This window comes from Indicator indicator, chromosome 9 (genome assembly GCF_027791375.1).
Source record: "Indicator indicator isolate 239-I01 chromosome 9, UM_Iind_1.1, whole genome shotgun sequence".
Lineage (NCBI taxonomy): Eukaryota > Metazoa > Chordata > Aves > Piciformes > Indicatoridae > Indicator > Indicator indicator.
The window spans coordinates 17,699,194-17,724,045 of NC_072018.1; the positions used below are offsets into that span (position 1 = coordinate 17,699,194).

Below are 24,852 nucleotides of genomic sequence, written 5' to 3' on the forward strand. Positions count from 1 at the left end.
AATAAAAAAACTTTAACTAATGATGTGTTTTGTAGCTCAGTTCTCAAGGATCTGGAACCAAACCATTGACCTTCACTTTTGTACCATCCATTGGACGACTTCCAACTCATTTTGAGGTTGTGGATGTCTCTAAGTACCTTGTGACAATTCCAGAGGAACCAAAGGATCTGACCAGTCAAGAAATTACAAATAAGGTAGATTTTTGTTGCACTATTTTTCTGCTTTTTCTAAACATACAGAAAACTGTATCCTGAGCGTCACTGAACTGCAGCTCCTTCCCTTGAACTGTTTCTTGGCTTGTGCTAGGTTTTAATAACCAAGCCTATGAGAAATGCAGACCAATATTTACTCAACATCCTGGTTTGCCTTTGACAGAGTTTATATTGGAAGGAGAACCTTGACCATCTCAATACTGTCCTCTGTCAGTCATACAAGGCTACATTCTTGGTAGACAAGGGAGGATTCCTTCCTGATCTTCATGGAAGAAAGGGTAGTGTGCAAGGAAAGCTGCCATGAAGGAATTGACCAAGAATTGCTCATTGAATTCTGGTTTCAGCAAATGCCAGTGCTGTGGCTTCCAGTAAACATGCCAAGCTCCTTCGTAGCCATGTAGTAATGCATTAAAGTGGAAGCTTGCTTTTTGTTTTGGCAAGCTTATCTCCACGATTTCCTGTGATGGTGAAGAAGCCAGCAGCAAAACATTCCTGATTTTCCTTCCTTTAGTCAGACCACAGTGTTTCTTATTCCCTTCCTGCCTCACAACACTTAATGGCCTCCTGCTTTATTTCATGCTGCATGAAAGACAACTGCAACCCTCAGGTTAATATTAATGCTCATGGTGATTCTGCTCTTGTATAACAGCTCCTTTCCCAGAACATTTCTGGGGCTGCTCTTCTAGGTCATCTCCCACATAATGAGCCCTCTGACCTGAACGTGCTCCAGGATTTTCAATTTCCTAGCTGTCGAAAAAGGAGTCAGATATGGGCAGAGAATGGTTGTATTTGAAAAGACAAGTACTGGAATATATTCTTTATGATGTTTTACATACTAGATTCTTTCCCAGACACTCATTATTTGTTTTGCTGTGAGTAACACCTTGGGAAAAGCAGACTCAAGTCTTCCTCCCTGTGTTTTTCTGTAGGTAGAAAAAACTTTCCTGGCAGGTGAGGCAGTACTGAGGCATTCATAGCACAGCTCGTTCCCATTTCTAAAATTTATAGAACCTGAGCAATATTTTTTAAAGCCAACCACCACCAGATAGTGAAAATAATGCATCTGAAGTCATACTGGTCATATTCCCCTTTATGGTCAAATATTATTTTCGATAACTGAGCTCCAGGGAGTCATGATGCTGCAAGTCAAGCGGAAATTTGTAATTGTATTCCTCAAGCACGATACAAATATGAGCCCCATCTACAGGCTTTCTTGTGCAGTACACTATTTCTATTTTGCCTGATTCTTCCCTCAAGAGAAATATGATTTACCACAGCAATTTCAATACTGACTGATTTGATAATGTGCATGTCACACGCCCAGCTTGTGCTACTCCTGCTGTTGTCTTGTGTGCTTGAGAAATTACATAGTGGGAAGTGGAAGCGGCAGAAAATATGAAGAACAATTGTAGTCTGTGGTGAGAAGCTCGAACATACAGTAAAGCTCTCTGACCTCAGATTCTTTGTCTGCTTTCTTCAGAGATTGCCCTGGCTTAAAGGCCTTTGTTTCTTCATTAATATGTATAGGCTTTGTCCCAGATTTGTCTGTCAGACTCCTCTGAGGAGCATTGTCCTCTTCCGTGGATCCTGTGGTCATGATGCCTTCCCATCATGTCTGGTGTAGTCTGGTCTGACAGCTCATTCGGCTTGATTGCACTCTCCTTTTTGGTTCCAGTGACAGCCCCAGGCTTGGACCATCAATATGCTGAGTCTCCTGTTGCTCTGTGAGTTGCCAGGAAGGCAGCTCCTTCATCAGCAGCTGAGGGTCTGGAAGTGTGGGGCTACCTAGAGGGAGCTGGTTTCTACTGCATGATTATGCCTAAATTCTTCACCTGCACTCTGCATTTTTGGTAGTGTGGTGGCAGCCACAACTGCACACCAAAACTGCTTCATATTTTGAGGAACACAAATAAAATGAAGCTGATTTGTATCCTTTTCCTTGTATCTTTTGCAGTCTGACACATTCTCTGAGGAGCTGGTCTTAAAGAGTGAGGCTAGACAAGACTGTGTGTTTGCTGTCCACACAGACAGCACCCAAACGGCTTTCCAGTCCTCACGGTGCAACTTGAGCAAAGGAGAAATGCAGGAGAATGACCTTTTTAAGGCTGAGTTTATCCTGATTACGGATTCTGGTGATGAAGATGAAGTAGCCACTGCCTTGAGCAATGTTCATCGGCCTTCCAATGGCTTCGGTCCCATCAGTGCTCAGCTGCTGCCCACATCTCAGATTTCCCCTGGCACCAGGGCAGAGAAACCTCCTGGCGATGGGCATGTTCCAGGTGCTGCACTTTCCCACAGCAGTACTGATCTGCAGAAACATCAGGTAACCTCTCTTTAAACTCTAGCACTAACCTTTGCTTTCTGAAGTTTTCATGAAGTGGATACTGAGTCAGTTTGTGAAGCAGCTTGACCAATTTATTCTTTATTTAATATTTTGTTGGTCATTCTTGTAACATTTGGACTCTGAGGAGTTGTCTGCACTCTTCTGATTTTCTGCCTCTCCCTATGGCTTTTGTGTATATGTGGAGCTGGTATTTATTGTTCTTCCCTTTTAAGAACAGCTCATCATGACAGCAAGTTAATCAGAAAGTGTTAGATTCCTAGCTAGTCTAAACATACTAAGGTCATTGAAATCAATTGAGCCTGTAGATCATTTGAATTATTACCACTGGACTTCTGAAGCCTAGTGATTTTTCTCAGCACCCACTGAAGCCCTTTATGCTAGAGAAGGAGGCCATAGAAAATCCTATTCTGATTGCTTGTTAGAACTGACTTTGCACTGGTATAAAGCACTGGTAAAAATAAAAAAATCAATTTTATAGGGCACATTTAGTGATTTATTAAAATTTTGTTGTCCTTGGGAGGAATCACGGAAAGGTCTTTGAAGTGTTTGATTTCAATCTGAATTAATGTGTGAAAGCTGAATGTCTTCATCTTGGAAATAGCACTGACTGTTTTCAAGGGTGTGTATGCAGTGGAAAACTCTACCTTTAGCTAAAAAGCAGCATCCTTTTTGAGTAGAATAAATTTATTTGGAGATTTCCTTTGACCTTGACAGAGTTTCCATCAGTTAAAAGTGCAACTCTTCATTAACACTGAAAAAAACGTTAAGCATGGCTACTTTGTCTCTATAAATGTGTAGGGCTTCCTATTTAGTGTTGAAATACTTGTGCTACTCGATTTTTCAGTCAATTTTTCAGTGACAATTTTTGATTGAGGAAGTTGTGAAAAAGAAATCCACACTGGTTTGGGATTCACAGCATCAGGAAATATTCATTTCAACCAAGAAACTCCCAGTAAAATAATTGTGTATTTTACCTGAAGAAGGTGTAAAGGCATTGATAAATGTATGTAGAGGAAGCAGCCTCTAAAAGAATAACTGTCCTAGGGAAATACAAATTTATTTCAGCAGTGTTCAGGATGCAGACTCTGTGGAGCTTACTTGGGTGGTTTCTTTAAAAGTTATTACAAAATTTAGGTGGATTTTTTTTTTTTGGGGGGGGGGGGTAAGACTATACAGAAAAAATCATAAGATTTGTCTTTCTTAAGCTTTTGATGACAAGTAAACAAGGATTTGCCTACTAACGTAACAGATAATACTGATTGCACAGAACGACGACTTAAAGCCTAACTTTACTAACTAGTCACCTGAATGTGAATAGAGGTATTATGTAATATGAATAACACACACCTCATCATTATTCTTAAGTCAGAGTTTCAAAACTGTAAGTACTACCTCAGCCTTCACTACCTGAATACCTCTAGCTGTCTCTAGCACTTCGTAAGAAAAGGATGTTTTTATGAAGCTAGTTTTCACTGATGTTCTGATCCTTTTTCAGTGTTTCCTTAGGCATCACCCTTACTGGCTTACTATCTAATGAGGAATTATCTGTTCAGAAATGAAGGAAAATAACAAGAAGATTAAAGAGATGCATTATTTATCTGTTGGTAAATTTCATTTGTAAAAAAGGATTCCATGTAGGGACTACTTTGTCAGTTCTTGGATTATAGGGGCAGTATCTTGTCCTACTTAAGAGTTGTTGCATATAACATTATGTTCATTTGAAAGTTTAATTAAAGTATGGGTTTCCTGTCAGAGGTGAGGAAAACAAGAACCAGCATTGGGGAGCATTGTGTTATACAGGTGTTCAGTCTAAATGAACCAGAGGGCTCCTACAGCTTCATTCCTGACTTTGTTTAAACGAAAGAAAAATAAAAAAGCATTGAAAAAAATGGAAGCATCTGTTTTTCTTTCAGGCATAATGGTCCTGACTAATGTTGGAAAATGCCACACTATATTCAAAGCCTGAATTTTTTTTTTTTCTGGTCATATTTGGAACTTTTTGGTAACACTTTAAATGGTATTTTTGCCTTTTTTTTTTTAATATTAAAGAGAGTCTAACTGTGCAAGAAAAATGCAGCCTGACTCTTGGCCTTGGGATTTTATCCCTTGGGATGAGGCAGAAATCTACTCACTTGAATGCTAGGTCATGAACTTAGTTTGGAGAAACTTGTTTACTCACTGTGGGCTATCAGTATCCAGAAGGCTTTTTAACTAAAGTCAGTAGATATTCCTCTGTCCAGTGCATGTCATCTGGTTTGACTTTTCCAGACACATCAACCAGGAGTCCCTGCAAACTCCTGCCATTGTCAGGAAGAACATACCTTCCTTGTTGGGAGGAACCAAACTGTTCTGAATGACATTGTATTAATTTGGTCTCAGTCTGATTTACTGTGTTGACTCCAGGTATTTTGCAAAATTTTCCACAGTCTTCAGTGATTCTTTCTGATTTTGTAGTTCTCAAGTAGAAGGCTTGGTAGGGAATTTATGTTACTTTTTTTTCTACTGAGATCAAAGCATGGTTAACAGGGCCTAGGACCAGGTCTGCACAGAGCTGTATCTTCTCTCAAATACAATTTTTGCGTTTTGGGCTCTCAGTTGTGTCAAATTCTTTCCTTTTTCCTCTTTGACTAGCACATCTCTCAGGTTCTTGCTGGTGTGACTATTTTTTTGGTACCCATCCAAAACCATATGTTCTCACCAGAAAGACTTCTTGCCTTGTGCCCAGATCAGCTCTGCTGTATCAGACATGCTGGAGGTGTCCTGGGAAAGGCTCAATACTAAGACTGTGACCTCTTTGATATTTCCAGGATCACCATCTATGAGGCAAATGATTTTTTCAAGTTTCTTGACCATTTTGGGCTAATGTAACCTTGCTACCTATTTTAACTTCATAGATTTTTGGGAAATGTGTATCTGAAGACCTCCTAAGAAAAGGAGGAACACAAGCCTACTGCATCCACTTCAGTACAACTATAAAAGTAGTGTAAGCCAGTAGAGAAATTGAACAAGACCAAACAAATAAAAAGGCAAACAAAATTCCATTGACACAGGTGAGGCTGCACCTGTAAAACCATGATCAGTTTGGTGGCCATGAATCCCCAGATTTAAGAGAGATGTGAATAAGGGAATGGAGGTCTAGCACAAAGCTATAAAGGTGGCTGGGCCAGATGTGAGATGAAGTTGAGGGAGCTGGCTTTGTTGACTCCCAACAAGAAGCAGACAAGGAGGTATCTAGAAACAGCACATAACTACTTGAAGGGCAGTTATGGAAATGACAGAGCCAAATTCTTGTCTGCAGTGACAGGCAAGACAGCAATGGCTTCAAATTGAAGCATGGGAGATCCCAGCTGGACATCTGGAAAAGCTTCTTCACTGGGAGGTGTTAAGCACCAACACAGGCTGCCCAGGTTGTGCTGGAGTCACCTCTATTACAGCTGTAGAGACTTGGTGAGAAATGGCCACAGCTGCCCTGAGCTGACCCACTGGTGTTGGGGAGATCCCTACTTTGAGCAGAAGGCTAGACTAGATGACCTCAAGAAGTCACTTCCAACCAACATTGATTATAATTCTCTGATCCTGTAAATACAAGAGTGATCATCTATAGATTTAGGTAACATTATAAGACAACAGCAAAATCTTTTTTGAAGATTGAGTCATTACTCAATTACCTCATATTTACCACATAAATATTCAGCGCTGCTCAGACTGGGAGAATACTACTGAATGTCTTTATCATACTTGCAGGAGCACATTTATCATCTACTACCAAAAGCATTTTTCTAGCTGTTTATAAATATTTCTTATTAAGTTTTAACTAATTAGAAATCTTTGCACGTCCAGCTCTTTCATTATACAGTTTCATATTCATTCCTCATTTTCTTTTAATCTGTTGTCTTTGTAAGGGAAATTTATCTACTCACCTTTGAAATATAGAGATTTTATTCCCCAGATTTTTTTTGGCAATTGATCAGCTTCCAGAACTCGTTATTAAATTCAGACAGCAGATCCAAATTATCAGACGTATTACCATGCTGCTTTTTAACTTGTGAAATTATGTTTCTTAACATATACAAGGATAATTTTTTATAATCATTAAATATTGGTAAGTTATTCTTGTTTTTTATTAGCAGCTTTTCCAACAAAAGTCATAATTTCTTAATCCAATTGGATATTTGGTACAATATCACATAATTTTTTAATTCAGATATATGCCACGTATACATCCACTGACTTTCCACTTCAAAATGAGGCACCTTAAGACATGTATAAAATAGGAAGTTAGTGTGGCTGTAAAGGCATTTTGATGGTTGGTGTTTATTTCTGCAAATCAAGGCATTGCCCTGGCTTTTCTGAAGGTATCTTATACAGAAAGTGTCTTCGGTTTACAGTGCTTGCTGTTTGTATGGTATTATTTAGCAGGAAACTAGGACTAACAGGGTATTTATAGGCATGTTAAGCCAATATTTAACCTTTTAAGTATAGTTTAGCACTTAACAGCCTCTAAATCTTGCTCTTCTCTCACAGCTTCTTCCAGTATTTGCTCTCATTTAAAATGTATTTGATTAGTTCTTATCCTTGTTTTGTGATGTATCAATGCTACATTACATAATAATAACCATAATCACCATAATAATTCTCTCTCTTGTGGGCAAGATATTTATATTAAAAACTATAATTCACAAGCTAAGCCACAGCCATGTGCAAATCAAGTATGTAGGAACTGAATGGTATAATTTTCTTTTATAGAACTGCATAATCTTTTCAACGTATCAAACAGCAGATAAATAGACAGTTTATAGCTTTTATGAGAAGTTTGTAAGGATTAGAATCAATTTTCCTGCTTACAAATTACTCAGTCAAAAGTTAGGTGATAATTTGTAGCCTTTTGGTTTTACAGTTGACTTAACACACTATTTCATACTGATATGTCTTATTCATATTGTGCATACCCCAGTTTTTCATTTCAGCATTATAATAACTTAGAAGATTTTGAGAAAATTTCTTTCTTTAGAAGCATAAAGCTGTATAAAAGGTTGATAATATACTTGTATGCTCTAATTAATTTTGACAAATCCTAATTAGAATCGACCTAAGGAAAAAAAGGCACTCGTGAAAGAGCTCATTACTGTCTTGTTAGTGTATTGTAAGGCTTTGGAGAAGGGGATAAGGGCTCCTATGTCTGCAAACTGACGAATGCACTGCTCTGTGAACGACAAGAAAAGTGAAAAACTAACTTCATGTCTGATTTAAGTAGTTCTGAGCAAATTTCTTGTTCTGATTTCACAGTGCTGCAGAAGGTGTTTACTGAATGAGAAAATGAGTACTCGAATCTCATTTACAGAAAAGCTACTTTCCACTGAACTAACAAGCAATGAGATGGGACAGTATTGCAATTTTCTCACTTTCTGTTATGTTTACATAATGTGATGGCATCACATGATTCTGGACAGGGATGGCACAGCTGTCATGAGTTTTACCAAAGGTGAAAAATACAGTAGCCTTGAATCTTGTTTATCTCAACAAAACTGAGGTGTCACAAAGTAACACATAACTTGCCCACACTCAGTCATCTCCTCTAAGAGCCTTATCCCTGTTTTTAAAGCAGTTCTGTGCTTTTAACCCACAGGCTAACACTAATGCAAACACTATATGCATGACCACAGGACTGAAATGTGGGGTGCTTAAAGGTTCCACCTATATTAACATTTCTGTTTTTCTTTTTTCTCCAGTTAATTTCTACTCTTTCCATCTCTGATCATCTTTCCTCTAAACCACCTGCTGTCCACTTAATTTCTCCAACTAATCAGAAAGTAGTGTGTGGTGCCATGGTTAATCTGAATCAAGCCTCTTCGCTGGAAGACTCCCGTAACAACTGGCAGTCAGCAACTGGGTTTTCTAAGCAAGATTCATCTCTCTACTTTCTGTCTGCTTCCCATAGTTCACCTCTCTCCACGTCTAAAATATTGTCTTCTGCATCAAACACTTGTTACTCCACTCCTCAACTGTATGACAACCTACAAACACCAAGTCTTTATACCCCTGGCAGTGTTTGCAAAATAGGAGACCACACCACATCCTCTGTTCCAGCAAAGACCCGAAGTCTTTTCCGCAGTTCTCCATGGTCAGCTGAAATCCAAGAATCTTCAGCTCAGTCTTTGTTCTGCAGTTCTTCCAAAACCTTGAACACTTCAGTTCCCATCCCTGTACATATAGTAACACATTCATTATCTCCCAGCCCTAAACCTTTGTCTCCACCCTCTCTTTATGGCTCCTCTTCAACAATATGTAGTATAAATGAACCTTGCACACAAAGGTCATCTAGAGGAAATTTAGCAAAGTCAGGAGTCAGATCCCCTCTGCCAACCAGACTGACCCTCTTAACTGCTATTTTGAGATCAGGCTCTTCTCAGCAGAGAAGACCACTTTCTCCTGCTTCTTGTCCCACATTTTCTCCTAGCTCCCTTGGTTCCTCAACACTCACAATAGATCAAAAGTACAAAACAACTCCCCCAACTCCCAAGAAATCTGTTTCAAGCCCTCCTATAGGGCCAGATTCTCCTAGCAGAGAAGAATATTTGGTTTCAGAATGGGCTCAGCATCTGCCTTTAGCCTCCAAGATTCATCCTACCCCTCAGGCAAGATCCTTTTCTCCTAAAAAGCACCTTCCAGTCAGAACACTTTCACCAGACTCCCAAAGTCCTCTGTCATCCCCCCAGTCCTCCCACAGGAAATCAGGTGCCTCTCCAGGTTTGCAGTCTACACTGCCACCTCCTTGTGGCGCAGCTCTCTCATCCCTTGCACGTCCTACCGCTCCTTCTCCAGAAGCGCTGCAATACGCTGCCCCCAGGTCTTGGGCACCTCAGAAATCTCAGAGAGTACACACTTACTCACCCATCTTTACCTGCCGGTCATATCCTTTGCTTTTTTCTACCAGATGTAGAGATGCTTTCCCCTCAAATCTAGAAAAACTCTCATCTCCTTCCCAAAGGCTTTTGCATTCAGCTTCTAGATCTAAATCAGATTTATCCCAAGCATCTGCCCAGGAGATGAGTGCCTCCTCTCCTAACCCTTCAAGTGCCTCAAAGCCATGGTCTCTCTCACGGCCTCATTCTACTCCACCAGTTCCAGGAACTGGTAATGTTAATTCCTATCAGCTTAATTCTTCATTGGTGGACATAAATTATAGGTCTAATTCCTCCTCCCCAAGACCTGAGCAATATTCCACCTCATCGATGTTAAAGTGCAGATCTCCTGTCTCAGACAAGTCATCCAGCACACTGCCATCAAGACCCAGAGACCTGACTTCACCACTGCCTTTTCCCCTGCCTCTTCACAATGAAAACATCAAACCCAAGGTACTCTTGGTGCATGCTTATTTCCTAATAGTTCTTTGTCTCTTTAGGAAAAAAATCACACCTGTGTTGCACAATGCTCGTAAAATAAATGATCTGTGGAAAAAATGTTTAAAATGGAATCATTCCATACTAGAGTACTAACAATGTGTTCTGTACTACAGGGAAGATGCTGTAGGAATCCTTTAGCATAAAAATAGAATACTTTATTCATGAGCGGGAGGAGATACTACTAAAAGTGAATTTGTGTCCAGTGGCTCTGATTTACATTTGGTGTACTTATTTTTAAAGCTCACCCAAAACACTGGTGTGTCAAAGATAAATCATAAGCATGTTCTATACATTCCATGGTGATGTAAATCCACACGTATTCCCAGTGAAAATAATAGAACTATGGTGATTTTAGGTGCATGGCTGAGCTAGAAGCAGCTTAATCTGCCTGATTGGTATAGTGACAATTGATTCCCAAGTATGTCATCCTGCCTGTTCTCAGGACATTGTACTCACCTCAGCTGCTCTGAGACTAGCTCAGAGGCACAGCTGAGCTCAACCTGAGCAGAGACTTTGTGGCCAAAAAGCCTAGCCAAGAAAAACAAGGACAGTCTCTTTTCCTTTCTTTAGTACTTCTCTGATGTTGTTGTGCTAGACAGAGAAAGAGTGGAAAAAGTCAAGCTTCCTACAACATGAGATACTGCAAATATGAAAGTCTCACACTTGACAGGTCACATACACTCCTGCTGTCTCTCATCCATCCAAAGCCAGAGGGGAACCAGCAGAGTGAGAATAAGCAATGATGGTGATTCCTAGAGGAGAGATTGAGAACCAGTCATATTTTAAACCTAAAGATGAATCTGAAGAATGGGAAGGGGAAAAAAGGTAATCTAGTCAAATAGCATGCAGCAGGTAGGTGAAAATAGAAGAAGGTGCAATGCAAAATGGAAGAGCTGGTAGTAGAAGACATCAGAGCTGCAGAAGACTTTTCAACCCCTTTTATCTTATCTCTGCACTCTGTGCTTCCTTTACGTATCTCTGCACTCTGTGCTTCCTTTACGTCTCCTCTTGCTCATGTCTGAACTGTGCCTGTCACAGAAAGGCTATCGCAATTTATTGATTTACTTGTTCACTGCACAAAATTATAGCCTGGCCTGTCAGATCAAGTTGTGTCAGATATGTTCCTAAGAGCTTGGCCATGGCAGGGGTGACTAGTACTGCTTGGAAAATGTTAATTGAAAAATGAGTGGTTCAGATCAGCACAAAGTAATGATTGTCACAAATGGTGTTTTTAAAACCCAAACAACCCAAGAGGAACAATTGTGTCAAGCACAGCTGTACAGTGTTGCTACACCCTGCCAGTATTAATGAAACAAAGACAGAAATGAAGTTGTAGAAATTCCAAGAAAAAAAAGCCTCTGAGACAAAATGGAAGGCATGACTGAGCCTGCAGATTACACAGCGGTTTTGTTTTCTGCTCTCAGTGCAATAAGAATGGTGAGAGTCTCTGGTGGTAAGGAAATTCTCTGCTTGTAACACAGAGCTGCTGCCTAGGTTTGTATTTGCAGAGATAATTACACCTTTTCTGCCTTCCCTGATGTCCTGTTTCCTGACAGCTCCTCTTTATCCTGTGATATGGTGGCATTTTTGAATTTGCCTCACCACCCTGTGGAGACTGGGAGGGTTTCCACCAGTTTAACAGACATGGAGCATTAGTCTAGTGAAATTTTTAGTGATGCAGACAAAAGGGGCTCCAGTGTGGGTGTGGAAGATTTGAAAACTCTCAGTTAGATGCAGTTGCGTGCTCAGTGCAGGAAAGATGTCTTGTGGCTTTAGAAGGTGAGGCAGAGGCTTTGTTTACAGTTAATAAGTGTGCATTCAACACTCCGTTTCCTTCTGCTCTCATTTATGTCCATACCTAGTTTAAGGCATAGCTCAATGAACTTCGCTGATGTGTATAATGGTACCAGGCACTCTGAGAATACTTGAGCTTTCAATCTCAGTATATTTCCAGAGAACAAAAGACAGAAATTGAGGAGGGGTGACATTATTGTCTTAATCAGAATTTAGGTCTATTTAGTACATATGAACTCAACTATGGAACTAGACAAACAGCAGGTTGTTCCATTCAATGGCTGTTAATGCATGACAAATTTTTTTGCATGTGTGAATGTGTTGAGCGAATATCAAGTGAAAAACACAGCAGCTAGAAGGGGCATTGTGATTTTGCAACCTTAAGATGTGTATTAAACCAACACCTATTAAACCAGAATTTTGACACTAGCTGTACTTTTCAGTGTTCATATCAAACTGTCTCGTTGGTATCACATCAAAGCAATTATGTAAATCAAAGAATAATCTATGAACTCATTTAACTGCACCTGTACATATACATTCCTCTGCTTTCCCATTCTTCATGTATTTATGTTCATCAATGATTTTAAAATATGACTCTTTTGCAAAATGAATATAAACATAAATCCACAGATCAGTGTGAAGTGTGAGCTATAGGTGACTGCAGGAAATAAACCTCCTCTCCCTGGACTTTCAGACACTCTAATAATGTTATCAAGGATCTAATCTAGCAAAATGAATAGTAAGATGGAGTGAAGAAGACTGATAAAATTGTTGCAGGAACAGATTAGAACAAAAAATTCAGGCTGTTTGAAATTACTACATTTGGTATAATTCCTACATATTCTTTGATTTTTTTTTTCCTATTTTTAATGCATGTAGATCTACCCAAACCAGTTGGGAAGCCAACTAACTGAGCAACATGGAGCTCAACACAACTGCAAAACCTGTCACAAAACAGGGAACAATACTCATGAAGAGCCCTACACTACCATGTTTAGTCACTGATTTTAAGGCTATATAGATATGCCCAGCATATTTTACAATGTATTGTGGGTGCCCTAGGTGATCATTTAAGCAACAAAAATAGGACGTTTTCTCCAAAACTCCCCAAGTGATATTTACCTAAGCTTTGTTACTGGAGCTGGTTTGCTTCTAACTGGACCATGGTGCAGTCCAGCGTATCTAATTGTCCATGACTGTTTAAAATTACTACTAGTTCCTATGAACCAGGTTACTAAATGCATTTAGGCACTGAAGAATAATTTTAAGTAACATGAACTAATGTGTCAACGTATCCATATGGAAGTGAAACTGAATTAAGACCTCAGACATTGTGACAATATCACCTTGCTCATAGGTTCTGCAGTATCTGGAAGTAATAAAGCACATTAAAGCAGCATAGAAACATTTACACTATAACAGTCTGATGTAAAGGTACAACTAAGTTCAAAGTGATCATAGTACTCTTATCATATGAAACGTCCATCTCATCACACTCTGGGCTAGTGGCCATGTTACATTTCATTTGCAGGGTCAGTTATTTAATTTTCTTGATTTAATATGAATTACAAGCAAATAAGAATACGTATTGTGGATATCCAGATTTTAGTACTTGGAATGTTAGTTTTTCCTCTTACTTTAGTAAGCAGTATTTAATATATTATCTTCATATGGATTTCGTATATTCTTAAATATATGTGTGAACCTACACACATTTTATAGTGGTGTTCTTGTTTAAATGTTCAAAGGGCAGAATTCAACTTTTGACATTTGGAAGTTAGACATCCAAGCACAACTTGGGCAAATCTTTCATAGCTAACGGAAAGAATACAGGATTATTTTATTTTACCTTTCTAAGTGCCTGTTTTGGGATGAGATGAATTATCCCGTAGAAATGCCTATGACTATAAAAGGCATTAGTTTTGACCTAAATGGTAGACATTCAGGATATAATCACTAAATCTCATGTGTACTACTACCCCCAGCCCCCTAAAAAGGAAAAAAAAAAAGTGTAATCCTAGCATTTGGATTCATCTGCTTTGTCAGACTATTCATTTGATATGATTACTATGATTATTGACTTTCTGAATGTTTGTCAGTCTCCAGCTTCTATGAAATATGAAGTAAAAAGAAAAGTAAACTTAGTATGTATAGAAATACCTGAAAGATAGTGTCCTACATTACTTCAAGAGGATGATATAGATTTCTTTTACTTGAATTAAAATTTTAGCCATCTCTGCTCTCGTTGAAACTTTTACTAGATATAAAGAAAAAAAAGTGACAAAAGGATAACCCAAAGTACAGCATGCTGCTCAGCTTGTAATCTCATCATCATCAGTATTCACTAGTGCAGACAACAGCACATCAAAAAACCTGAAGTGACTAACAAGTAACTTTTTTCAGTGACTATCACAGAAATAATCAATCAATAACTTAAAACTCTATTATTGTGTGAATTTATTACCTCTTACTAGAATGTCGCTGAAAAGGGCACAAAGTAGGGAATCTCCATTTAACGGGTAAAAAATAATTCCAGAAATTGTGTGATTAAAACTCCTAGCTCTTGAACTCATGCAAACATTAAAGAATCTCTTTGATTGTCTAAAAATTAACAAATTCAAACTCTGTAATTACAAAGAGAATGTAGAATGTATTGCTTCTGAAGAGTTAAAAACAACTGGGCAAGCTAATATAGTCACATTACAAATTGTATAAAAGAATAATTTTAAAGGCAAATTTTAGATTTTTGTACCCAAATCCATGCATTTTTTTATGGTTTAGATTATAATTTTTATATGCATGATTAGAGTGTGGAAGTTTCCATACTTATTTTGAAATACTTGTTTGAGTGGTAGAGTTGCTTGTTTAGGAGATGAAAAATTTTGATGTGACTTAAATGATCTACCCATTCATGCAAGTAATTGAGTCTGTAAGCATCCTAATCAATCTCATTAAAGTCAATCACAGAAAACTCTCTGACTTATGTGGTCCAGGATCACACCACACAGCAGCAGTTATTGATGTGAAGGTACTGGTATAAGCAGCTATACATTATCGTATCACATCACAAACAAACTTGGAAAAAATGCACAGTATCTCCTAATGTTCATTTAAGAATGGTAGTCAGCAGAAGCAGGTCAAAAATCACTTCAGATGTTAAGAGCTGGTACAGAGAATTCACTTGGTCCTACTTAATTCTTCGAAGTGAAAAATCTAGGTTACAGTTCTTTAAAATCTTAACAGAGATGTTGAATTTTCTTTAAGAAATAGCTTTCTTAGGTGATACATAAGCATTGTATTGTTACATCATCTCTGGAAGACAACTGGAATCATCTTTCACTCTGTCATACCTTTCCCCTCTCTTCCCTCTCTCTCCCTCTCCCACTTCTACCCTCTTTTACTTTTCCTGCTTTCTGGTTTACCCTTTTAGCAGTACAAGATCAAGACAAGCTACAAGGCATTTGCAGCAATCCCTACAAACACATTACTTATGGAACAGAAGGTTAGTGTTTGCTCACAGACATGGGAGTTGCGTTGTCTATTTGAGGCCATTCAACTTTATGAACATATTCTGACATTTCTGTGGGGGATATTGCAGAATTTAAACTCTGAAAACTAACTGCTCAAGATTATGATTCCAACCATTTTTCAGGGTCAGGCACTTTCCACTGAAGATCAAAGCCTTCGCTAATCTGAATTTCTGAAAATAAATTTACTGTAATAAAAAAATGCCCTAAAGCAATTGCCATTTATGGCAACACCTCCTACTTCATTTTGTTATTGGAAAGTGTCTGAGTCACTGCTGTTCTGCAACCTATCAGTCAGTAGGTCTTTGTAAATTGATGGTTATTAAATGGTTATGCTTACACTAGTAAATTTAGCATTCCAAGATATGCAAATTTGACTAGCTGTGTTGTTAAACTGTGACAATATTCCTGGCCATTGCACTAGCCTCTGTTAACTGCCATTATCCCATAGAACTTCCCTGAGTACTTCAAGAGCTAGCATAGGCCAGAGAGGTCTGTTCCCAGTACATATCTTGGGTTCTTTTCTGTAGGTTAAGATGACAGATCCAAAGAACAGTCTTTAGTGCATTTATTTACTTCCAAAGACTCAGCCAACAAAGACTGGGCTGTACAGTACATATTTAGATAATGCATCCTTGGAAGTCAATTGAAATTTTAAATTTTGCACAGAGTTCGAAGTACCCACCAATATCTATGATTTTTTCCCCACAAATTACTTTTGTAGAAAAGAAAAGATCACTAAGATTAACAAAAATTTCCTATGATGAGCAGTAAACTAAATATTTTATATGTTTAAAAGCATGTTTTAGTCACTCTGACACACAATTTATAGCTTTATCAGAAAAAAAAAATCTTTCTTTGCACCTAGATCAAGAACTTAACTTCTGGATTAATTTCTGTAAGATTAAACATTCCTAACTAGACATTTAAATATATACTCACATAGCTCAGCTGATTTCACTAGGAGTTTACAGAGCCTAAAAACTTTGGAAAGAGTGAACTTGGCTGTGTAAAAATTGGAAGATTATAGTTTTGTCCTGAAATATTACTGTTTGTCATCTAGTAGTTGTCAATTAACAGCTGCAAAATTATTTTTTTCCCTCAAGAAAGGACATTCCTTTCTCATTCAAAATTCTTTTAGTCTCAAATGATTGTTAAATTATTTGCATAAAAAACCTGACAGTTCTCTTCCTTGAATGTACTAATGAAGGCTATGTCTGCACTAGCATGTGACATGGTCTGGTAGGAATGGATTTGTGGAGGGAAAAAGCTGATCCAGGTGATCCAAAACTCTACAAATTGTATTTCAGATGGCTCCTGAAGTGTTACTACAGGGCTGGTTTAACCTAAAAGACATCCAGTTTGTGCACTGATTTGCAAACCAAGCCAGTTGGTGACTCTGAATAGGGTATTCACTTCGAGAGCACAGTCCTGGTATGAACTAGTGTGTTAATGTCAGTCATCTGGCTGCACTTTTTCAGAGGACAGAGACTTCCTTTTGATGGTCTTGCTGATGCTTTCTGAAGTATTGACTCACAAGCTGTGAACTACTTATCCCCAATATATAAGACTGGATTGTACAATCTAATGCCCCTATCTCTAGGTAATGTAATGTGTTGACTAAAGTAATGTCTCAAAAGATATTTCTGTTTTAAAAAGACTTATCCACTGTTTCATTGATAGTGCTAGCTTTGGTGTATGCTTCAGTAGTAAAAGCACAGCCATGTGAAACTAATAAGAAATCAATTCTCTGCTAGAGGATTTACTTTCAGGAGAGACTCTGGACTAATTTACTTTGTAAACTGTATGTTTTAGCATGGCCTGATTATATGCTTTCTCTGATCTTTAGATTAGCAGCCAATTATTGTGCTCCTAAGCTAGTCTTACATTAGCTGACTAACATTTGGAGTAAGGCTCTTAAAGAACCACCAAGGAGTTACATGGCATATACAGACCCCATTGTACTAAGCCCAAATGTAAAAATATTTTCCTCAAGGAAACTGGGGGGAGAACTAGAAACTAATTCATGGCACATTGTAGGTCCGTGACAGTAATTGTGTTGCTCTCATTTTATGGAATACTTTTAAAACACTGGATGAAAAAGAGAGAAATTCAAGATTTTAACCATGTAAGAGATGTTTTATTATTAAATTGTGATAATATTATGTGGACAATAAGTTTTCAAGCAGCCTTTTTTTTTATCAAGGAAGGCAGGCACAGGCACAGAAATTTCTGAGCAAAATGCATGATTAGGAATGCATCATTTGCCTAAAGTGCTAAAAAAGTGGTTTGCTATGTGATTGAACTGGAAATGCAGACCCTGTGAAGTGAAATTTTTCCACTATGTGAGTAATTACATTACTTGATTTGACTCATCATAAGAAAAAAAAGATTAGTCAGAACTGTGATGTGGGTGACCCTAATGATGATTCCTGTGCAGTATTAATTACATCCTGTGATAGAAAAGTGACATTGATATATCATATAAGGTGCAATGCTTTGTCTGCCTCTACATTGAATCCTTGGGTCTTTCTTTCTCAAGTAATTTCTTAATTTTATGTTTGTGTATAAGCTTAAATTTCAGCCACCATTTTCCAGCTTCTTCTTATTAAGGCATTAGGCTATCACCATCTTGATGTTTTTTCCAGAACATGTGCTTACTTACACTAACTTGTACTTGCAGTACTCTTACTCAAAGCAAAATGTTCAAATCTGCTCATTAGTAGGGAAGCAAAATGTTTATTGACTGTATATATATACTTTGGCAACTCCAGAAGTGGCTTAATCTCATCAAATCTCATAACAGGCAAACTTTCCAGCTGTGAGTTTGCTCAAGTAGAGAACTTGATGTTCTCTACTTCACATGCACTTTGCTCAGAAAAAGCCCAGTCCAGGATAACTCTTGGAAGACTGAGCTGCTGCAACTTCATGTGCAGCCAGAAGAGCAAACCCTTGTTTTTTTAAGGGGCTTATCCTTAGCATGGTCAGAGAGGAGCAAAAGTGGGCTACTCTGCAGGGAATGTGAGCTGGAAGCCAGCAAGGCTGGCAGGTCAGTGTCCTTACTAGCAAGTGCACAGTGCTGGTGCGCCACAGTGCCTGAGCAAGGAGAGCTGTTAGGGTGATAATGAAGTAGTGGTAATCATCATCAGTCAGCAGTACCATCATAGCCACATGGATCCAAAGTGATGAGGCAGGTCCATGGATTGTGATAATGAATTCTTCAGCCCAGCAAATGTCAAGATTCACTGGCTAGAAGAGGAAGATGCACAAGTTTAATGTAGGCAAAAGTTTGATAGAAAAATTAAGTAGTCATTAGAAAAGTTTTCTGGAGACTGAAACAGGCCCTTATCACAGAAGCTGAAAAATCAAGACAGAACACTTTTCTGGTACTTCATACAGTAATTCCAGGCAGGTCTGTGGTGTAAAGGAAAGGTTAGACTAGGTGATCATTGTGGTTCTTTCTGGCCTCATTAGCATTGAATCAGTGAGTCATCCCCCTACTGACACAACCTCTTGTAGAGCTTGCATAGGGGTATGATCATAGTCTAATTGAAAATTCCATTCCTAATCAGATAATATTTCAAAAGCAATGCATCTATTATTTAGAGACTGTTCATCAAATATCTATAAAAATATCTTTCAATCAAAATAGGCAATGATGAAGAGTTTATTTCATGGACCTGCAGAAAAATTCTAAACTTCAAGTAGACAGTCTTTTAAAACAGATCTTACTTCATCTTCAGAGTTATGTAAAATCTGAGATGTAGCCTCAAAACTGTTGGATGCCACAGAAGTGCAAACCAAAGCAGTCTTCTCTTAACAATTCAGAGATCTTTGGTCTACAGCAAGGTCTGTGCAAAGGGATTTGGGTTTGCTGTTTGTCCAGGTATAAAAATCCTCTTTGTGATGATTGGGGTGAACCTCCCTTATCTGAGCACCATTTTGATGGGAAGAAGACCTGGGCATACAAACTTTAGGGCAGGGGAGGCACTGGAAATATTCTGCTCAAACAGTGCTAAAAGCACAAGGTATAGCTGACTGTTGATGGAAGTGGTACAAGTGAAAGCACTGTTGCCTTATCTGGCTTGTATGTATCAACTAATTACAAGCAGAAAACTACAATTTCAGTTTTAAGTAAATGTAGTAAAAATATTCTGTCTTAAAGAAAAAATATTTTAGGTTATTGATTTTTCTCTTCTTATGGCTATTCTTCATGTTTTATCTTGTCACAGTGCAATTTGACTAACTTCAAGAGAGTCTAAACTAGTCTTTCTATATGATGTTACACTTCTGGGAAAACTCTGAAGATCTAGTAATTGCATCCCATCACCTATACTGCAGGCTGCCAGCAATGCAATATACTTTCTCTGGGCAGGAATAAAAAGGAACATTCCTCATGAAGAAGGCCAAAAAAAAAAAAAAAAAAAAAAAAAAGTGCAGCTGAGGAAATACAACAGTGATCTACATTGGAGACCCAGACTCAAGTCTTGAGACAATTCTTACTTATTGCATTATTAAACAGCCATGACAAATACAGATTCAAGCCAGCTTTTCCCACTCTTAGATGACAGATTTAACTGCTGGACACTTAGGTAATATCAAGCATGCCAGGACCTTTCTGAACCTGGAAGGCATGGCTGACCACACTTTGATGAGAATATTGTGATAAAATTTTCTCAGTTTCCCCTATAGTTTTGGTGTGCATTTATTAGGTGAATTTCTAGCATCCAGATTACATGGTCATGTCAAAATGCTTCTCAGTACTTCTAGGCTTTCCTTGTGGTAAGAAAAGGAGTAATTTGTGCAGTCATAGAATGATGATCTAGCTTGCCTGTAATAATAACCATACATGTTAATGTAGGAGAGGACTGTGAGCTCCCTCTTTCTTTCAAATGCCTTGGAGCTTTTAGTATTAACTAAAAGAGGAAAAGTAGTCTTTTCAGTGTAATCTTCCAGGATTTTCAAGGAATAGGTTAAAGGAATTTGTGGTATGTGGCATAGAGAGGGACTTTTTTGCATGTACTGAAGTCTTAAGCAAAGATATTGATGGGAAAAATATTTAAAAGAAGTAAGAGGAAAAGTCTTGACTTTCTTTCAGCCCATGGTTTTTTCAGGGTACCATTAAGAAGAAAGTTGTGTCAGATGCAGGTTACAGTGTTCATTTTATCTTCTACTTGAGAAAGTGGTGGATGAAACAATGTTCTGTATTTCCTATACATTGCCAAGAGCTTTCACTCTTCTAACAAAATATTGGAAACCCCATTCTAATCATTTACCACTATCCTTTCAGCTCTGATAACAGCTTTAGCAAACAAATAGCTTGGGGGAAAGAGGAGGGGAGGGTTGCGGTCATCACTGACGTCAATGATGTATATGCATCACACTCCTAAAGTTGCCCTTTGCAAGGAAAATGTTAGTGGTCTGTTAACTGGTTATTTCATCTGAAGATTCAAATTCTGTCAGAAATACATTTTCATTCTCTAACCTGTACCTATATATTTTTTTATAATAAAATAATTCGAATATCTAAATAGGAATGTTCCACTTTTAATATTGTTAGACCACCAGCTGAGGCAATGAGGCTCAAATATCATTGTCAGTGCTAGTTAACAGCACTGTAGATAGTGCTAATGCTTTAAATTAACATAACATTATTGCATGATAACTCCAGTAATGAGTTCAGAAATGCTACTCATACTTTTTTAATCTCACATTTTTTTCTCTGTGCAGAAATACAAAAAAGACACTACTGAAAAAAAAAATTGTTCATTAAATGGAACTTGTTTCATTGTAGAGGTGATAGGAATGCCTAAAATCTAGTTCTCTGTTTTTGTCTTTCTTTGGAGGACTTGGGGCAGTTTAAACAGAAAAGAAAAGAAGAAATAGCAGTGAAAGAAATTAGATGGATCACTTTGAAGATTAGAATTTGAACTTTCTTCAAAGGTTCAAAAAGGAGGAAGAATTTACAGCTTTTTCTAGCATGGCTCCCCCATGATGGCCATATTTAAGAGGTACTGTGGAGTACATAGGCCTTCATGCTGTACTTACTGGAGTTTTTTAGTCAAGGGAGGCTCAAAAATGCAAAGATATTTAGGTATAAAATTTCTTCTGAAACAGGTGGATGATTAGTACTTAAATTATCCAGACTCTTGCTTCTGAACAGAGACTCGTAAATGTGTCTGTAGTTTCTTTGAGGGGATTCCTCGGTATTGTTTGGGTAGTTGTTTCTTACCCTTGATTTTGCTCCCCATTTCCTGCTGCTCCGGTGAAATGAATATGAAATAGAAAAATGCATTTTTCCCCCTAACAATTATTTTATTGTGTTCATTGCCTGCCTACTGATTTCTTGAAGTTTTTGAGAAGCTTAGCAATTTCAATTTTACAAACCCATGGCTGATTAAAATTTATTGGTTTTCCTAACTCACATTCAGACTCATCATCTCTGTACAATAGACTGCTTTGGCAGTCCTGGCCACAAAGGGTCCTGGAATGACTCTTCTTGATTTTATCACTACATTTTATGTTTACCAGGAGAATGTAATCTCAGCTGAAGTGGAACCAGGGACACAGTGATGAGTCCTCTTTATCTGAGCCCCTCCAACTCTACGGGACTGTGTTGATCTATGAATTTAGCTGGATAGCAGAGATGAGAAATACTATTTATCTTGTCATCTTCTGTCTTTGGATAATATTACTACAATTTCTATATGCCCAAACCAATTATTCTTTTCCTTTTTTCCTTTTGAACTGCTACTCTAAAGCAAATAGGTTTGTCTGGAGCTGAAGTGGAAGGAAGAAATGAGTTTGGAAAGAAATTATGGTCATTTTTTTCTTACTGTACTCTTTGATAGAAGATGTAGTATTCTATAAATGTGCTTGTGTGCAGGGTCATTTATGGATGGTATTAAAATAATACTAAAGGTAAATTGTCATTAACTTTTCAGTTCTGCATACGTAGATGTATGCTTACAGTAGCTGGGAAGGAGAGAACAAAAAACCCCCCAACAACAAACAAACAAACAAAAAACCCCACACCAAGACATAACAAAATTGAACTCAGAAATAATTACTTAAGTATATATTTTATTTATTTTAAAGTTTCTGCAATATTCCACCCTGTTCCACATGTGTCTTACATGACTGACAGCCCTGATGCCCACCTCACTGGGATCAGTTCATAACAAAATTCAACTCCAGAAAAATGTAATGTGTTAAAAAACAACAACAACAACAACAAAAATCCACTAACCCTGCAGGTCCCTCCCTTGTAGCCTGGCTTCACCCATCAGCAGCCTTCTAGAGTAATTTTTAGTCTTAGTATAGAGTCTATTAGACAATTACTCCAAAGCAAGGATAGAGGTTAGCAGTGAGTATTCCTCACAGACTCTGAGCAAGGATGACAAAGAAACTGAATGCTAGAGTTTGGCTTTTGAAACTGTTTTGCTATTTACCTATAAAGTAGAGGGCTTAGCAAGCTGATTTCCCTTGTTCTCAAACCCTGCTGCAAGTACAGGTGTGGGAAAGCAGGACATATAACCACATGCAAGAAGCTTGTGCTTTGTTTCGGAAAGACTGCATACCTGCTTGGATCAGCTGTGTTTGTGCGTGTCATCGTAGATGTTTTTAGGCACATGTTTTGCTCTGTAAAATTCTGATTTTGATCTAAAATCCCAAACTGTTGGGCTTTGTTTTTGTTGCAATAGGGAACGACCAGCCTCTTTAAACAGGAGGCACTTTTGAAAGAAAATGTCTATTGGAGGAATAGAAAGGATCTGCTGTGAGCTTGGACCCTGCCTTGTCCACCTGCTTACAGATGGTGGCTTTCTTCCCATGGAGAGTGGCAGACAGCCCCTGATGCCTCTGCGGCACACAGTGAACAGTCATTGTTTTAGCTCACTGTGAAGGAGAGGGGAACTGCTGAAGGAGAAGGCAGTCTAAAACAGTAGTTTCTAAAAGTGAAGTCAATTCATTTTGCTTTCTCCCTCTCTGCTTTTTTCCTATTCTAAATCAGAAGTAGGGAACCTGAGGAACCTTAGTAGGCCTCTAATCCTTTTTCTGTCTCTCAGTGGTGAAATGAAAAGGGGCCAATTTGGAAATACAGTGTTGCAAAAAGTGTATATTTGCTTGGTTTTTAAAATTTTAACCTCAGTATCACACCAAAATCTTTTGAATTGCAGGCATTAGAAGAGCCAGCCAAGGCTGCCAGTGTGACTGAAGGCACTAATTTGGACACCCATTCAGAGGTAGTGCAGTTATATCTCTTTTGAACCTCTATTTGAAAAAGCAAAGGTTAACTAAGAGATGTGTCCTCGTTTTTCAGATGTGCTCCCCTGCCCAGCTCAGACAACAAACGGAAGAGCTGTGTGCTGTCATTGATCAAGTCCTGCAGGACCCACTGACTATGGTAATCCATAAGTATGTGGAACTGACTTTTTACCTTCCTTTTCTTTTGTCTCTTATCATTAATAAGTTTGTTCTTTGTTGAAAATTGTTTTACAGCGTCGATGTGAGTCTTCTCCAAGTTTCCTGCAGATGAGCACAGAGTCAGATGTTGGCAAAGTAGGTGAATAGGCACTGAATCAACCTTCCCAAGTGGGTGTATTTGATATGAACTTAAAATTTCATTTTAATTTTTGGAATTTTGGTCAGTCAGCACAACATTGTCAATCAGGCTTCATGCAGCTGAAAGATGGAAACAGGGTAATAGTTGAAAAAACAGGCAGAAACTATTACTGAGGAAATATTTTCCTACCTCTCTCCTGAATCCAAAGTGGCTAAAATTATACTACTCAGTTGGAATTTTGACCTGTAACATTAAAAGCTTACTTCCTTGGGCAACTGAGAATTGATCCTTGACTAAATGGAAGGCATTCCTTAGCAGTTATGAAACCAAGACTAAGGGTAGCCAAAGGTAAGTTTAACAGGGTGCAGCATAGAGACCAAGCTAAAGGTTGTGAGGACCTCAGAATAAGAGAGTGCCTAAACTGAGGGTATGAGAAAGTCATAGGCAGGAAGCAAAAAGGAGTATAAGTTTTAAGTAAATGCTTTAGAATGGATTAGGCAGAGGAAAGCAAATTCTTGTGGATGAGAATGTGAAAAGATGGCATTTCAGGTTATTTTGTGAGCAAATATTACATGAGCAACCACACCTGTGGTTCTCTTCTAATAAGCATTTTCTTATGGGAGTTCTCATTGTTAATTTAATGGCTAGTTTGAGCAGAGTGGGAGCAATGATTTTGAGCCATAAAAATGAAATATAATATTTTCTACAATAAGCATCTCTAGCAAAACTTTAATTTATTCTCTCATGTCACATGAATATTTATGAAAAATACATCTTGAATTTGAGCAATTAATAACTTGTCATAATGATTAAAATCTCTCTGAGTTCCTCCTTGGAGCAACACTTTGCTCTTAATGTAACTATTTCTTTCGTATAAGGTGTCAGCTACACTGCAGAGAGCAGCTGGGCGTGAAACAAGATTTGTAAGTACTTTTGTAATTACTCTCTATTTTGCATGCAGCAATGTCTAATTTGTCTAATCTTGGTACCATTCTAGGTGAATCTG

At 38.1% G+C, this 24,852-nt stretch overlaps 1 protein-coding gene across 1 annotated transcript in view; it reads left to right on the top strand.

Annotated features, from left to right (window-relative positions):
- The window catches only part of MLIP (muscular LMNA interacting protein), a 99,728-nt gene that overhangs the window by 42,534 nt on the left and 32,342 nt on the right, over nucleotides 1-24,852 (top strand). The window contains exons 3-10 of the mRNA XM_054383774.1: nucleotides 36-194; nucleotides 2,167-2,535; nucleotides 8,286-9,911; nucleotides 15,187-15,258; nucleotides 23,461-23,526; nucleotides 23,604-23,687; nucleotides 23,783-23,842; nucleotides 24,725-24,769. Coding sequence (XP_054239749.1) covers nucleotides 36-194; nucleotides 2,167-2,535; nucleotides 8,286-9,911; nucleotides 15,187-15,258; nucleotides 23,461-23,526; nucleotides 23,604-23,687; nucleotides 23,783-23,842; nucleotides 24,725-24,769 — 2,481 coding nt within the window. The remainder of the gene's footprint in view (nucleotides 1-35; nucleotides 195-2,166; nucleotides 2,536-8,285; nucleotides 9,912-15,186; nucleotides 15,259-23,460; nucleotides 23,527-23,603; nucleotides 23,688-23,782; nucleotides 23,843-24,724; nucleotides 24,770-24,852) is intronic.